The 15,264-nt window shown below is 51.4% G+C and overlaps 1 protein-coding gene across 7 annotated transcripts in view; it reads right to left on the bottom strand.

Moving 5' to 3' along the window:
- Positions 1-13,234, bottom strand: part of NTNG2 (netrin G2) — a 45,255-nt gene extending 32,021 nt beyond the window's left edge. For 6 of the 7 annotated variants that reach the window (XM_071574548.1, XM_071574542.1, XM_071574545.1 and 3 more), the window contains exons 1-2: positions 12,916-13,234; positions 9,303-10,410 (exon numbers count right to left, since the gene is read on the bottom strand). In XM_071574548.1, coding sequence (XP_071430649.1) covers positions 9,303-9,515 — 213 coding nt within the window. In that variant the 5' untranslated portion in view covers positions 9,516-10,410; positions 12,916-13,234. The remainder of the gene's footprint in view (positions 1-9,302; positions 10,411-12,915) is intronic. The other variant, XM_071574543.1, reaches the window with a different exon arrangement.
- Positions 13,235-15,264: the final 2,030 nt, after the last annotated feature.

The following is a 15,264-nucleotide window of genomic DNA, read 5'->3' as shown; positions in this document are numbered from 1 at the left end:
CTTCCTTCCCCTTCCTCCGGGACCGGAGGTTGTCCAAGCCCAAGGTCACCCTGGCAGGGGCACCAGGACACGCCGTGCCCGGTGCGGGATTCGGGAGCGCGTGAGTCAGCACGGCCGCCCCGCGCGGCCCTGCCGAGACACTCCAGGACACACACACACATTCTGCTTTCTGCCTCTCCCCTTTGGCCTGAAGCAGATCCTCGCTCACCGAGCAGCGCCGCTTGTTCAAGGCTCTGGGGCTCCCCTGGGCCCGTCTCTCTGCCAGAGAAGAGATTCAAGCCCTACTCGTGGCTGCTCTTCCCCTTCCCCCTCCAGCCTGCTCTGAATTCGAGAAGCATCTCGTTCATATTTCATCCATCCCAGCTCAGGGCTGTGCCCTTCCCTGCACCAGCTCTGGAGAAACATCACCGTGCCAGACAGGGCAGGGTGGTGGCAGTTCAGTGTCCTGTCTCCAGCTGGGGAAATTGAGGCAGGGAGGGATTTCAGGAGCAGGTCTGGGTTTCATTGGGAGCATTGAGAGTTCCACCTTTCTGAGGATGGAATTTCCCCCAGGCACCTGCAGCTGGGCAAAGTACCACCCAATCTTGATGTGAGGATCAAGGCAAACCATGAGGGCCAAGGGAATCTCTGCTCTCACCCCACGCTGTCTCAAACTCTCCTGTGGTCTGCTGGTTAAGGATCTGAACTGGTCTTTGCACCGTACATGACACAACCTTGGCAGGAGGCACATCCAGGCAGGAACATCCTCTCCACAAGGGGAGCATCCAGAGGGAGATGCTTCTTGTCACGCACAGGGGCTGACCCAAGGCACCTGTCCACCCTCGGGCACCGCCACAAATCCCCTCACGCCCACTCTGGCTAAGCCAGAAACAGAAAATCTGGCCACACGATGAAATCTAACCTCCAGCCTGAATGGGTGACCTCTCCAAGAAGGGCCCTGACCACGATGTTTGCAGGGTGACATCAGGGCAGCACTTCCACTGCCCAAGCCCCAGGATGGCCGGGCAGCAGTTCAGCTCCTGCTGCTGGATCCCCTGCCCAGCCCCTCGTCCCACGGGATGCGTGTCCAGCTGCTCTGAGGGCCACACAAGGGTTAACACCGCCCGGAAAATTCCACTCCTAAGCAGATAATCTCATCTGTGCTGGGGATACACTCACATCACCCACGGCCCCGGCTTCCCAGGGAAGCATTTTTGAGCAGCTCGCTCTTTGTGACCTGCTAATCCCCCGGTGAGCCGCTCTAACCCCATCCCTCCTGGCGCCCTGGGCTCACCTCCACCTCCACTCCCCGCCGGGGCTGCACCCTGGCAGCCCCCCCTTTTGCAGTGGGGACTGCAGGGTGACCCAGAGCCTGGGATCAGAGGCTGATGAACCACACGCCCCTCAACTGGCAGCCACGGGCACGCGTTCAAAAACGCAGGCGTTTAATCCCATTGACGGGTTTTTAGCTTGTCTCCAAACTCGGACTTTCTGTACCCAGGACTTGCAAGCTGTGCTCTTCCCAGGGCACCTCCCTGAAGCTTGTTTACAAATTAAGCTGCTTGGATCCTGCCCCATCCCTTCTCTGCCAGATTATTAAGCCCTTGCATCTTGCTACAGAGATGTACTTGTGTCCGCAGCCCCTGCCAGCAGGAGCACGGCAGCAGCGACCTGTGTGCTGGGCTGCAAGTGCGTTATTGATTCAGGACTAAGAAAATGCTTAGGAAGTAGGAAAAGTGTCCTGCTCTCTAAAAGCCTGTGCGCCTTGTAAGCTCAATACATGCAGCCTTTGCAGAGAGGCTTGCTATGCCGCTATTAATAATTTATTCTGCAAGAGAGGCCCTGATAGTTTGAATGGGGGAGGGCAGGACGTGGAGGCTGGGGGTGGGAAAGGGAGGGAGTGGAGGATCTGCTGTGCTCCTCAAATGGAGGGGCAGATCCTCCCCCAAAGCCCTTGAGGGGGAGCACGGCTGGGTGGTGGGTACCCCTGCACCCACCCCAACCCCTGCCCAGGGCTCCTGTGTCTGCTGCATGGAGCACCATCCCTTGGCTGTTGTAGCAAAGTGTTTGGCTGCTTTATGCTCTATTTCAGGGCAACAATTCAGCAGGTGCCTGTTGGAGGTTGGCACTGAACTGTGGTCAGCCCAAAATGTGTCCTGGCTGTCCCTGAGAGCAGGACAGTGAGCTTTTCCTTTGAGAGGGCTCCTCATGCTCCCATGGAGCTGAAGCAGCTGACTCAGCCAGCAGATGGGGAGTTACAAACCCTTTAGCTGGGATTAGGACCAGCTGAATCTGTGCTAGTTGTTCCTTTGGGATATTCCCCCTGAAAGGGGTGTGTGTGGAGGCAGAGCTGGTGGCAGGGCTGGCAGCAGCACCCACGTGGAGCTCAGCACTGAGGGAGCAGCGACCTGTGGCTTGTCCTGGAGGGTGCAGCCAAATGGGGGGTGGTGCTGGGATATGGGCACATGAGACTCAGCCTGGTGGTTCTGTGATGCTTTGTGGAGCTCCTGGACCAACAGCCCCAGCCAGTATCCTCTTGCAGCTGGAGCCAGCTCAGGGATGGCTGAAAAATGGAGAAACCCAGTCTAGAGCCAAGAGGTACAGGATTCCCTGAGCCTGCCCATGTGTGGCACAGAGCAGATGTGCAGAGGCAGCAGTGCCAAACGCTGGAGCAGGCACAGGGCAGGGCAGTGGAGCAGGGCAGGAGCAGGGCCAACAGTACAACACATCCCCTCTGTGGGTGCTGGTGACCCTGCCTGAAAGATGGGAGGGATTGCGGGAACCTCATGGGACACGTCTGAGGCTGCAGAGGATGCTCATCTGCCTGGGGGGAAGGCTAGGAAGTCCAAACTGCTGTTTTCCAAGGCTTTGCAGGAATTAGCATCTCCCCAAAGGCATCTCCAGAATGGTCACCTAGAAGTGTTGAATAATTTTGGGAGGAAAAAGCCTCTTTGGTGTATTCCAGTACAGAAACCTGCGTTCTGTGTGGAACTGCCTGAGTTAACACCCAGGGCACGTTCAGCAGCAGAGCAGGACAGCTCGCAGAGGGTGGCAGCAGTGGTGCTCACCCCTTCTTGGTGGAGAACTCCTGCCAAGGTCAGCAACAGCCCAGGTGCTTAACAACTCTGGCAAGTCCCAAATTCAGGCTCTGTTAGCCAAGCATTGCTGATGCTCACACTTGATGGAGCTGCCCATGTAGGTCAGAGGAGGAATTCCTTCATCTCGGGACCTCCTGGCTGTGGCTGCACTGCTGTGAGTTCTGTATCCCACCAAACAGGGATGGCCACTGGCTCCTCCCCAGCCTGTCCCCCACTGCTGGCACGTGGGCCTGGCTGCTCCTGGCCAGGGGAACTGAGCTCAGCACAGAAAAGCAAAGCCACAAATGCCAGGGCTGTAGCCCTGGTGGGGATGGAGGCAGGTGCTTGGTTGAGGAAACAAGGCTGCTGGGAAGGAAGGGGCTGTGCTTCTTGTGCCTGTCCCTTCTTGTAACTGTGTGAGCATGTTTCTGTTTTGGTTTCTTCAAAACCAGGTGCAGAGATTGGATGGTCCCCATTGAGGGCATCAAGATTGTTTGCATGGGACAATGGGCAGGGTGGTGGGGCTGGCTCAGCTGAAGTTCCATGTCTCAAAAACTCAGTGGTAAAAAGGTGGTTTGGGGTGTGAAACTAAGGTTGGAACTGGACATTCCCTTAGGGAAACCAGAGCATGGTAGGAGAGCACTCCTTGCCACACTGGCAGGATTTTCTGTAGGGAGAATTCCTTTTAAAGCTTAATGGAAAATCGTATCTATGCTATAGAATACAACACAGATTTTAGAATAAATAAAGGGGAAGGATTTTCCTGAACACCTTTGGCTTCAGAAGTTGCTTATGGAAAGCTGTGGTACCTGTAGTTGGTGTCTGATATAAGGGCTGCTGTTAGAGCTGCTCTTCCAGCTCTGGCCACACTCCCCAGCAAGTCTTCAGACTCCTTTCTGTTGTGCATCTGGACACTGTTTCCTTTGAAGAGCAAAGCTTTTCTTAAAAGCTGTTTATTCTTCCTCATCTCTTTCAAGGTGGGGTAAACTTTCTGCTCACTGTACCAATTAAATCTACTTGACGGCTTCATTTTTATCGCTGTGTCTTTTCCATCAGCAAGTGGAAATGATCCTTGTTAGGGGAGTAGCATCCCACTTTACAACAAGATGAATCCCGAACTGGGCATTTAAGGAAATTGTTACAGACTGTGAGGGAAAATGCTGTGTGCTCAGCACTCTCTAATTTAAAGCTGAATTGTATTCTTTTATTTTTCTGTGGAGCCTTTGCTTTTGTAACACCAAGATCCTGCCATGCTCTGGAGCAGCCTCGGTGGTAGGAGAGCAGCAGTGTGTAATTTGCTGAGCAGCTAATAATGTACAAGCCAAGGGTCTGGCCCCAAGAGTCAGGAGCCACTGATCCTGACTTCAAACAGTGTCCTCTGCAGCAACCCTGATGCTGAGAAGTGATTAAGGGTGTGAGGAGAACCAAAAGGCTCCAGCTCTCTCTCCCCAGCTCGAAAGCAATGCCATGCTGGGTGCAAGGGGTGGATTTCCATCATCCAGATGGAAATGGCTCTCCTCAAAGGAAAGGGGAGCATTTTCCAGGTGTTAATTTAATGTACTGAAGGGTTCAAGGGGGTTGTTAGCACTTTGTAGATGTGAAAAGAAAGATGTGTCTTTCTGTCCTCACAGCCCTGCCTGAGGAGTGATGTGACAGCAGAGTGAGTTTCTTGTGCTGCTGAATTTTGGCATAAAGGCAAATGAAGGGCAGTGAAGGGCAAAGGGGAGCTCCAACTCCCAGCCCACTGCTGTGGCCCAGGATGGGTTTGCAACCAGCAGTGAGAATCTTAATTTATTCAAGGAGGAGGCAGAACATCCGCTTTTCTTGGAAAGGATTTTCTATTTGACTTGTATATGGGCTCTGCTTAGCCCAAAGGATGCCCTTGAACCTGGGGCAGTCTCAGGGCTGAGGATGCCTTGTGCTTTGCCCCCTGGTTCTACCTGAGACCAGGTGCAAGGGCAGCACAGGCACCTCCAGTGGGCTGGGGAAGGGCTGTGGGTCTCTGTTTAGGGTACCAAAAGGGATGAATCCATTCTTTAATCACCAGATCATGCTGCATCTTGAAAAATGCTTTTGGAAGAGCTTTTCTGAAGCAAGTCCTTTTCCCCTCTTACTTGAAAAACTTTGGCTTTACTTTTAACCATCCCCAAATCCACAATCCTTTGTCTGCACCTAAACAGGTGTATGAAGATATGGGTGGGTAAAGTTGTATGAGATGCACTAAGAATGCAGGGAAAAGGGTGTCTGTGCCCAAAGGTTTGTTCTGCTTTTTCCAATTTTAGTGCCTTGTCTAGTAAGAGAAATAGTTCTTTAGTACAAGCCTTATAACCACACGTCATTCAGAAAAGTTTAGCTAAGAATTAAACTAAACATCCAATTTGGCTGCATGTGTAATGAATAAATAAAGCCTTTTCCTTTCATGTGCCCGTGCCAAAGTCAACAAGCTCTATTAGCTGATGAAACAATGCTGACGCCAAATAAAAATACCCCTGACCCATCAATATGGGCTAAGAGCTCGGCCCTGCATCAAAGAGGGTTGTCAGAACAAGAAATACTGTCTCGACACCTCTAGGGGGGGAAAAAGGCCCCCATTCCTGCAGCAGGGTGGGCTCCCAGTGCTGCTGGTGCAGGGAGCTCTCCCTGGGATGACAAGGAGCAGGAAATCCATTCCATGCAGACTGTCTGCCACAGACACCTCTCCTTGCTTTTGCTAAGATGGTTTGGAAACCTCCTGAACTACCAGCCTGTTTGGAGCTGGGACTGGTGTTTGCTTGCTCCCTACTGCACACCCCACGTGTGAACTCCCCACTGCACACCCCATGTGTGAACTCCCCACAAAGCCTGAGGGGTTTTTTATCCTCTGTGCAAAGCGCTGACTCTTGAAAGTGAAATTCTCCAAGGTCCCTGCTCGGTAGCAAAGAAGTGGCTCAGCATCTCAGAGCATCAACACCTGGGAGCACCCTGCCAGCTGGGCCATCCTCCTTTTCCTCCCCAGGAGGGTGGGAAGCTGAAGGAACACTCCATCTCCCCTCTGCCCCGTGCAGACGGTGCAGCTTTGCCACTGCCCAGCCCTGTTTATCCTGCAACCCCCTCTCCTTTGAAATCCACGTTCAGCTGCTCCGTGCCCTGCCCTGCATGTGATCTTTGAAGTCTCACCCCTCCCTCAACATCCTTGTTTAAAAGATCTGTTCCCTATTAGTCTTCAGTCACGCTTTTAGATTCATTCAGGCTTTTATTTACTTATCCATCTGTCTTCCTGCTCCCACCACTCCCCCTGCCCTGCCAGGAGGAAAAGTACAATTCATTTTTCAGGCGACCCTTCCAGGAAGGCATTGACATGAATAGGAGCAGGTTCAGAAACTGTGGAAAAAGCAAAACCCTTGACTTTACTAAGCAGCAAAACACTTCCCAACCAGAAGAAAGCAGCCAGATGTGACTGGAATTGCTATAAAACACAAAAGACTGTCCTCCAAAATTCCTGCTGTCCCCTGACGCCTCCTTGTGCAGAACTCTCTGTGAGCAGTGCTCAGACTGTGGCAGGGCACTGTGTGATGCCGTGGGCTCTGTGATGCCTCCTGGTGCTGGTACAGCCTCGCAGGACACACTCACTGTCTGACAGGGTCCTGACTGTCCCCAGGACTCTGCCCACAGCAGTGCCCTGCACGGGGACATGTCCAGCTCCCTCCTGTCTGGCTGCTTTGAGCACGGAGAGGTGTTTGTGTGTCTTCAGTTTTGATTTCAGCTGTCTGAGCAGGGCAGGTGTCCTGCTGGGCTGTGCTTAATTCTGAGTAACGCGAGTTTAACTGCACGGACAGTCCCCTGCTGTTTTGAAAGACACCTAAGAAAGCAATATAGTCACCGTAAGAACCTCTCTGCTGGAAAGCCAGGCTCCTATGAGAACCCACCTGTTACAAAGAAATAATTAAAACCTGAAGAGGAAGGATAACAGGACACTGAAAGGCACCTGAGAGGGCTGGCAGGGAGGAGCTGCTCAGGTTGGTGGGAGCGCTCACCCTCCCCTCTTGGAGCGAGCACTGGGGCTCGGAGGTGGTAACGATCGGTGGGCAGAGACATCGATTTCTGTGCAGCACTTCCTCAGTGCCGGGGCAGCAGAACGCGGAGCATCCTCTGCGGGCTCCGCTCGCCTCCCCCCCGCACGTCAATAGGTGTCAAAGCACCACCCGGGGCCGGCGATGGAAGGGCCAGTTCTTGCTGATTCCACTTTCTGCTGACCATAAGGGGATGCTCAGCAGTAAGTGGCCACATGTCATTCCTTGTGAAAATGTACCTTGACGGCCTTCCAGCCCACTCCAGTCCTAAAGCTGGATCCCTCCTGCAGCCAACTCGCTCTGTGCTCCAAGTGCTGGGTGGGCTCCTTGCTCACCTCAGCAGGGCTGCTCTTCCTCTGCTCCATTTCTCTAACTCCTTAGTCCTTTGGAGAGGACAGCACTAGTGTAAGGAGGGGGGAAAAGGGCTATGAATACCCAAACCTATCTCAAAAATCTAAAAAAGAAAAATATTGCAATATATTATTCCTGTCCTTAGCTTGATTCCTCATCAGGGAATTGCTCAGGGACGTTGCTGTGAGTGCTTGTTGCTGTTTTGGGAGCCAAGGGCTGGGCCAGGCTGAGGTGAGGCAGGGACAGGAAGGCAAATCCATGTTTTGCATTTGTGTAGCTCTCTCATTCACGGCTGTACACGGTGTTTGCAAGTGTTGCAGCACATGGCAGGGCTTACGCTACACGGAAACGCCGCCGGGGCCCAGAATAGAAAGATTTTAGCTCAGTATTGACTGAATCAAGAGATGTGGAGAGCTGATTGCAGTTTGTGTCTTTTGCTTCCTTGGAGGTCAGTGGAGCTGAAGTCCGGAGCATCCTTAGCCAGAAAGGGTTTGCAAAGAGCTGCAGTGAGTGTAGTGCAAAGCAGCCTGGTGTTCTCCTTTAAATCCTTCTGCAGCCAGTCAGATAAATGGAAATACAGACTGACCCATCAATAGTTGACAGTTTTATTTGCAACCTTGGACTTAATCTTTCTTTCAAACGATCTTTTAAAAGGAAAAGCTGCTACTTATCTGGAATTACTGGAAATGTCTTCCCTGGTACTAATGAGACCCTTTAGGCTGGAGGGAACTGGGTAACTACTGGCAGCATGTTCTGATGGTCATAAATGTTTGGCATTCCTTGGTATCAAAGCAGCATTTTTCTCTTGGATTTTTAAGAGGTGCCCTGAGCTGGTGAGGCCCAGGGTTATTTCCTAGTTGGCAAACTGAGGCATGGGGTACACAAGCCTGGGTAGCACTGGCAATAAAAAGTGAAACTCTGTACTGCTTGAGAGGGAGAACTCCTCATTACAGGCAATTAAAGAATAATATACTCTTTTAGAATACCTCCTTGTTCAGTGCTCACCACAATGGAAACCCTGTAAGCATGGGCTGGCTTGGTCCCTGTCCCTTAAATGTGTGCTTGGACCACTCCTGGGGGACATTTAAAAGGGGGCATTACTGTTCTGCTCTTTGCTTTGACCCCTGAACTCTTTAACAATGTAAAGCCTTGTGAATTATAAATCAAATGCTCCTGCTGAGCTTTGTGGTGCACGGAATGAAATGCAATGATTAATATTTAAGAGAAAATAAGTTAAAGATTTTAACTACAAGGGCAAATGTCTATCCACAGAATCTTTTCATGAGGAGGCTACAAGAGAGGAAGAACCACATTTTCAAACACTTCAGTGAAATTTGAGACTGTCAGACCAACCACCAGAGCTGGTGGTGTGTGGGGGCCACACTGGGGGCCCCAATGACCTGCCTTCACTCTTACAGAGATCATGTTCCCATGTCTGACAAAGCCCCAGTGCTGGAGCAGTCCGTGGGGATGGCACTGGAGAGAACGCCCCACACATTTCAGCAGAGGGATGTGCTTGGAGCAGCTCAGGTTTAGTGCTCACTCAGGGCAGAGCTTTTCCAAACCCAGACCTTACCCAGGACTTGCTCAGCCCTCCCCAGCTCATCCTTGCCCTCTGCTCAGTGTGCCAGCACCATCCCTGCCATAGGACTGGGCTCGGCACAGCACTGGGATGGGCAGGATTCCTTCTGCCCCCCTGGCAGACCAGGAGACTGAGAGCTCAAGGCAGGAGCCCCTGTGGCCACCCTGACCCAAAAACTCCTTATAATGGCTCATTGGCAGGACGCTGCCTCTGGCCACCAGCAGAGCCTGTTGTAACCCACCAAAGAAGGAGGGAAACACTTACATGGGTGCAGAACCTCTCGGGCGGGTCCCCACACGTGATTCCTGCCGGATCCACCCGCACTGTCACATAATCCTTCATCCGCATGGCCTTGGGCTGACACGCGTAAAACTCCCATGAGGGGCCATCGTCCGTGGTCACCCAGGACTTGCAAATGTCATACTGTCCCATGGCCAGGGGGAGCCAGTGCAGGAGCAGAGCAAGCAGGGGCAGCATGGCAGCTGCAGCCGGGCACGGGCGCCCTGGGCGAGGGCAGTGCCGACAGTCCCGAGGAAGGCAGCGACTGGGCTAGGGGTTCCCCTCGGGATCAGCATGGAAACTCCTCATCTAAAGGTGATCCAGTCAAAGGAGATCCAGGTGGGAACAGGGATGAGCCCGCTCTGCACGCTGTGTCTGGATGTGGAAAGTTCCTCTCTCGGCACACAAGCCAACTTTGCAATTCACTCGATTGGGAAAGTTTTGGCCAGAGTTGCTGATCAGTGGTCAAAAGTCTTCCTTACCCTCATTTTCCCCCCCTTTTATTGTATGAAAGGTCTTCCAAATCAGCATGAAAATATCTAAAGGTGACTCCAGTCAATCAATAGAAAGATCAAGTTCTGAGTCGCTGATGAAATTTGATAGGAGTAAATTGGAGAGGCCGTGAGATGGTGCTGGATCAGGTTTTCCTCAACCTTCTTTGCTGCAAATACGTTCCTGTGGAAAGTGCCTTAAACTGTGTCTGCCTTAATTATCGGGGCGTTGGAACATTAACACATAAAATAAATAGAGCATCTGGTCACGAGTACAACTCTGCCAAGAGAGACTCCTTGGAGCTAAAATTCCTTTTTCCCAGAGGATGGTTGTGTCAACATGAACAGGTCAAGAGCCAAGATCCGTGGTGGTCCCAGCAGGATGCCGGGTGGTCACTGGGTTGACAGGAGCAGTGCTGGCCTTTGCTTCCCCTGCTGTGTCCTGGGGTGGTGGCAAGGCACTCGCAGGATTTCTGTCTAACTGCCTTTTGGCAACGGAGCACCAAGTTCCCAAAGCCTTCAGCTGCAATCCATGGGGCTACCTGAGGTCTCCTCTCTCTTTCATGGTCAGGACAAAGGCAGAGCTCATCAGCAGGCAGCACCTGCAAGAAATTGGAAGAGAAATGAGGTGGAAGCAAGGGAGAACAGTTGGAGCAACAAGGCTTGTAGGAACAGGGGACCCTGAGGAGGCAGAGCCCTCAGCTGGGCTTCCCAAGCCACCAGACAGGTTTTTGTAACAGGGAGATATACAACTTTAATAAAAACCAATCCATAGTAAGATGCTTATGGCTGTTGTGCTGTCTGGGAGTGCTGTCCCATTTAAGGGATCTGCTTTGAAACAGCAACTGGTCAACAGGAGCTTTAATGGGTCTTCAAATAATATCAAGGAGCTATAGGTCATTAGAAGATGGAGATTATGCAGACACAGAGCAGGGACAGACAGACAAATTGACAGCCTTAAAAAGATAAGCAAATAAATAAGACAGCTGGGGAGACAGATACATTGTCCAGCAATCCCACATATGATTTATCTGAACAATAACATTTAATAAAAAACAATTTAAAGTCCTAATAACATTTAAGTTCACCTAATACAAAGAGCAATGACCTTCCCAGTATTCATTTCAGGTTAGAACAACATTTCTGCAATTTTGTTGTCTTTCCAGTAGACCTATAAAAACTGTAAGTAATTACAAAACAAAATGACAAAGAACTGAAGGGGGGAAAAAAAGTCAAACCCTCTCTCAGCAACAGATTCAGGAGGGAGATCTCATCTGAGAAGGCAGGAGGGCATGAATCCAAACAGAAATTTAGCTCTGGATAATTCCCTTTCTATTTGTTTCCCCAACTTTTCTTTCACAATTTAGGGATGTCTACTCCAACAGCATGTTTAGCATTTGCTTTCTCATAAAGCTCAGAAACTCCAGGTTAACAGATGCATTGATCCATGTTCACGGGCTTCACATCTCTGTGCTACCATCTCCCTTTCCCCCCTTTTTGGTTGCGAGATTGCTGATTGAGATGAATGAGTTCAGAAAAGAGAAGCTGTCTCTCATGCTTCATTGCCAGCTCTCAGCAAAGAGCCTGTTAGAGCTGCGCTGGACCTGAATAAACTCCCAGAAAAAGAATAGACTGGCTGCTATTTTTACATTATGAGTAAATGTAGTAAAAATAATAAGTCGGTGTGACACAGTGTTTATAAGTCCTACTTACATCAGAGCTGTCTTTTCAGTTATAACAAGTCAGTTCCTAATTATTACATCAAACTGGTCACTGCCAAGTGCCTGATAACAGCGAGAGTGTGAGACTCTGCTATTGTGTAGAAAACAAGCAGAGTAGTTTTAATGAGGACTCCAGTGCTGTTAAGTTTATGGATCTATTTTCACAGCCTCAACAATTATGTTTTGCACTTGAATGGCTGTCAGGGAAAAACCCAGGTTGAAAGGATCTATAATATCTATTAGTGTCTTGTTATGCTGGCTAAATGTCATACATTCCCAGGGAAATAAAACTACACTGGGAAAAAATGTATTTACTCTCAGTCCATCAGCCAGGTGAGCAGATTTGGGGTGAAATCTGAGGTGCAACATTTTGCCAGTCCGGTCCCTTTGCAGAAAGAGTTGGAGTGTTGCTCTGAAATGAGCCAACATACTGCGAACGGGGCAGAGAGGCTCCCTGAATTAAAGGTTTCACCCTGCTTGATTCGGTTTGATTCTTAGAAAATAAATCTTCACCTGATATTATTAAGAAACTGCAGTTCATGGGAACAAATAGAATCAATGCTCTTTGTTCTCTTTGAAGAGTACTCAGCACTCGCTGGGGACTGATAGCTGGAGTATTAAAAACACAAAATTAGATTGTGTCTTGACTTGGCTGGCTCCGTTTTTTTTTCTTATTATTGGATTAACACCCTATTGAAATAAAGGGACAACGCTGAGCAACAACTGAGCTGCTCCGGAATTAAGAGCAGAAAGTAAACTCAATGAAGGAGTTTTTAATTTTCTCTCAGAAGTGTCGCTTTCCCCACGCACCCTCCGCGCTCCCCCCGCGCTCACGGAGCGGGTTCTTCTCCTCTTTCCCACGCCGCTCATCCCTTCCCCGCGCCCTCGGCAGCGAAGTTTGGGGACCCCCGCGGGGTGCGGGGCCCCTGAACGCCCCGACAACGCTGCGCAGCTCAGATCTCCCCGCACAAGAACCTGTAAATGCCGCTCGCATCCCGCCGCTGGCCCCTATGGATTCGCGTTCCCGGCAAAACCCGACTCCGCTCCCCCCGCATCCCGCCCCAGCCTCGCCGGTTTCTTTGCCACCAAAGGACTTTGTGGGGGTTGCAAGGGCTGGGGTGGGAATCGGCGGGGCGGGGGGAGCCCCTCCGGCTCCCCGAACTCCGGAGTGGGAAAATAAAACCCCATCATCCCGCGGCGAGGAGATGGGGATGTTCCGGGGAGCGCGGACACAGCGCGGGACACCCCAGAAAAGCCTGGGAACAACTTGGGATGCGCGGGGGGACGCGCGGTGTTCGGGGCTGGGGCAGATGCCGGCGCTGGCCGCCCCCCCCCCTCCGCCCCGTTCTCCTCCCATCCCCGGGGCTCGGCGCTGCGGGTCCTTACCAGGAGGGAGCTCTGCGGTGCGGGGCTCCCGGCGGAGCAACTTCGGGGCCGGGGGGAACCCCAAACACACCCCCAGCCCAGCCCAGCCCAGCCCAGCCAAGCCCAGCCCAGCCCAGCCCAGCGAAGCGGCGGGCAGCGCTGCGCCGCCGGCCCCCAAGGGCAGATGGCCGGGGGAGCTTTGTGCAATCCCGGCTCCCCTCGCAAGTTAATGCCGAGGCTGAAATCCCTTTTGCTCTCACTTTCAATCACAATCGGAGCTTTTATCTCCGTGCCTGATCCCGGCTGCGTAACTTCCTCTGTGCAGCTTTAGCACACACCATCCCACCGGCGGCAATGGGCTTCTTAAAGGTGCAGGAGGAAATGCAGGGCGGGGGGAAGGAGGAGGAGGGAGGTAAAACCACCCGAGGAAGAGGAGGATGCTCGTGGGAGCCTTCAGCCCCGGCGGCCCCGCGGCTCCCGGTGCAGCATCCGCGCCGTCCCGCTGCCCCCGGCTGGATAACGGCAGCCGGGAATGCCGCTCCTCGGGGCTTCTCTTTAATTTTTTTCCTTTAAGATCTTAAAAAAAAAAATAACATCATGAGATCATGTTTGCTCGAGGGAAAAAAAAATCTCCAGTCACGAGGGTTTCCCCACACGTGTAAGTCCTCGCTTGGTGTGCCCTGAATATTTTGGGGAGGCTTCTGCTGGCGAAGATGCTGTAAATGAGGCTGCGTGCGTGTGTGTTGGGGGAAGAGGGGGTGGTTGGAATTAATAGGATAAACAAAGCAGGAACTCGGAGATGGGGAAATCAGATGGCAGGGAAATGCTTGATAATGGTGGGAATGTGCTTTGGGATTTAACCAAACCGGGTTTTTCGTTGGTAGGGTGGGGGATTGACATGCAGGGCTGTAAAGTGTGACAGCACCTTCCAGCGTGGGGCTGGGGAAGCAAGAGGGGTTGCTTGGGTCAACTCTGTCGTGTCCATGCTGAGGGGCAGAGGAGGCTCCAGCTGTGGATGAGTGGATAAAACTGTGGCAGGTAAAGGTCCAAGCTTTCCCTGCACTGGGCAGCTGCTGGAGACAGAATTCCTAAGCAGCGACAGGTTTTTGACTTGCACATGGATAAATGGCACTTCATTTATGGGGAGGAAAATCGAAGAATTCTCACTGCCTCCTATGTACACGGCCACCAAAAAAATAACTGTTCCTTCCTAACCAAGAATTCAATAATTCCTGAGCCAGAAAATGCATTGTCCAGCTTGTATGTGGTTTGAACCTCATTGACTCAGTGTTGTGTTATGTGATTTCCTTTGGCCCATTGCTCTGAGGTCTCTGTGTGGCTTCTCCTATCCAAGAGTCCCTGGAAAACGCACAATCCATCCTGTGACAAGACAGAGGTGATTTAGAGCTCTTCTGGGAAACGTTTCCCATATTCTGGAGCATAAGTGAGATTTATGAAATGCTGGCATTGTGTCTTGACTGTGGCCCAGCCTAAACGCGACGCTGATGCACAGGGTGGTCTTTGCCTGGCTCAGTGTCCCCTTCTCTGGTCAGGACACAATCTGATACTTTCCCCATGCTAACTTCTTCTGTAAACACTTACTTTACAGCAACAGTATAACTTAAGTGAGAAGCACTGGCTGGCAATCCAGGGCTGGCTGATATTCCTGCATTTCACTTTGTGCCTTTAGGTCTGCTCTGTAGTAATGACTCCCCTGGAAATTCCCCACGTCTCACTTATTACTTCTTTATTAGTTATTATGGTACCGTAACCGGATAAAAAGGAGTTGGTATTTCATTTTCATTCCCTCTAATAGCCACGGCAAAGACCAAGTGGTGTGCTGATTATTGACATCAGAGTTAAGTGATATGCACGCATCATTAGGCTTCAATTGGAAAGAATAACAGCACAGTGTGAGTCGTCACACTTCTAAACTACATGGCATTTAAGGAAAAACCAAAGTCGTTTTTCTCAGCCCTGCGAGCTCCAAAGATCAGAAGCTGGCAATAATACTTGTATAGACACAGGTAAAAGGCGCTAGCTCCAGGCAAAGCACCAGAATTAACTAATGAGCGTAACACCCTGGGGAGGCCGCCAGCAGCTGTGGGGCTTGGCCAAGGTTACACAGCACTTCAGGAGCTCCAGGAGCAGGCTTGGAGGATGGGAAATCATCCAGCTCCTGGCTTAAACACAGGTCTGGCTCTGAGGGTCCTGATGCTGGGAAGGAGAGAGATGGTCTGAGCCCAAAGGAAGCAGCTGCCGGCAGCGCTGCCGCCACAGGCGGGAGGGGATGGGGAAGAGTTGCAGCAAGTGTTTAATTTTAGACCATTTGCATTCTTTTACCCAAGCACATTTTGCAAATATTTGATG

The sequence above is a fragment of the Pithys albifrons genome, chromosome 20 (assembly GCF_047495875.1).
Source record: "Pithys albifrons albifrons isolate INPA30051 chromosome 20, PitAlb_v1, whole genome shotgun sequence".
NCBI classification, from domain to species: Eukaryota; Metazoa; Chordata; class Aves; order Passeriformes; family Thamnophilidae; genus Pithys; species Pithys albifrons.
The sequence above is the reverse complement of the archived record's forward strand: the minus strand, read 5'-3'. Positions and strand labels throughout refer to the sequence as shown.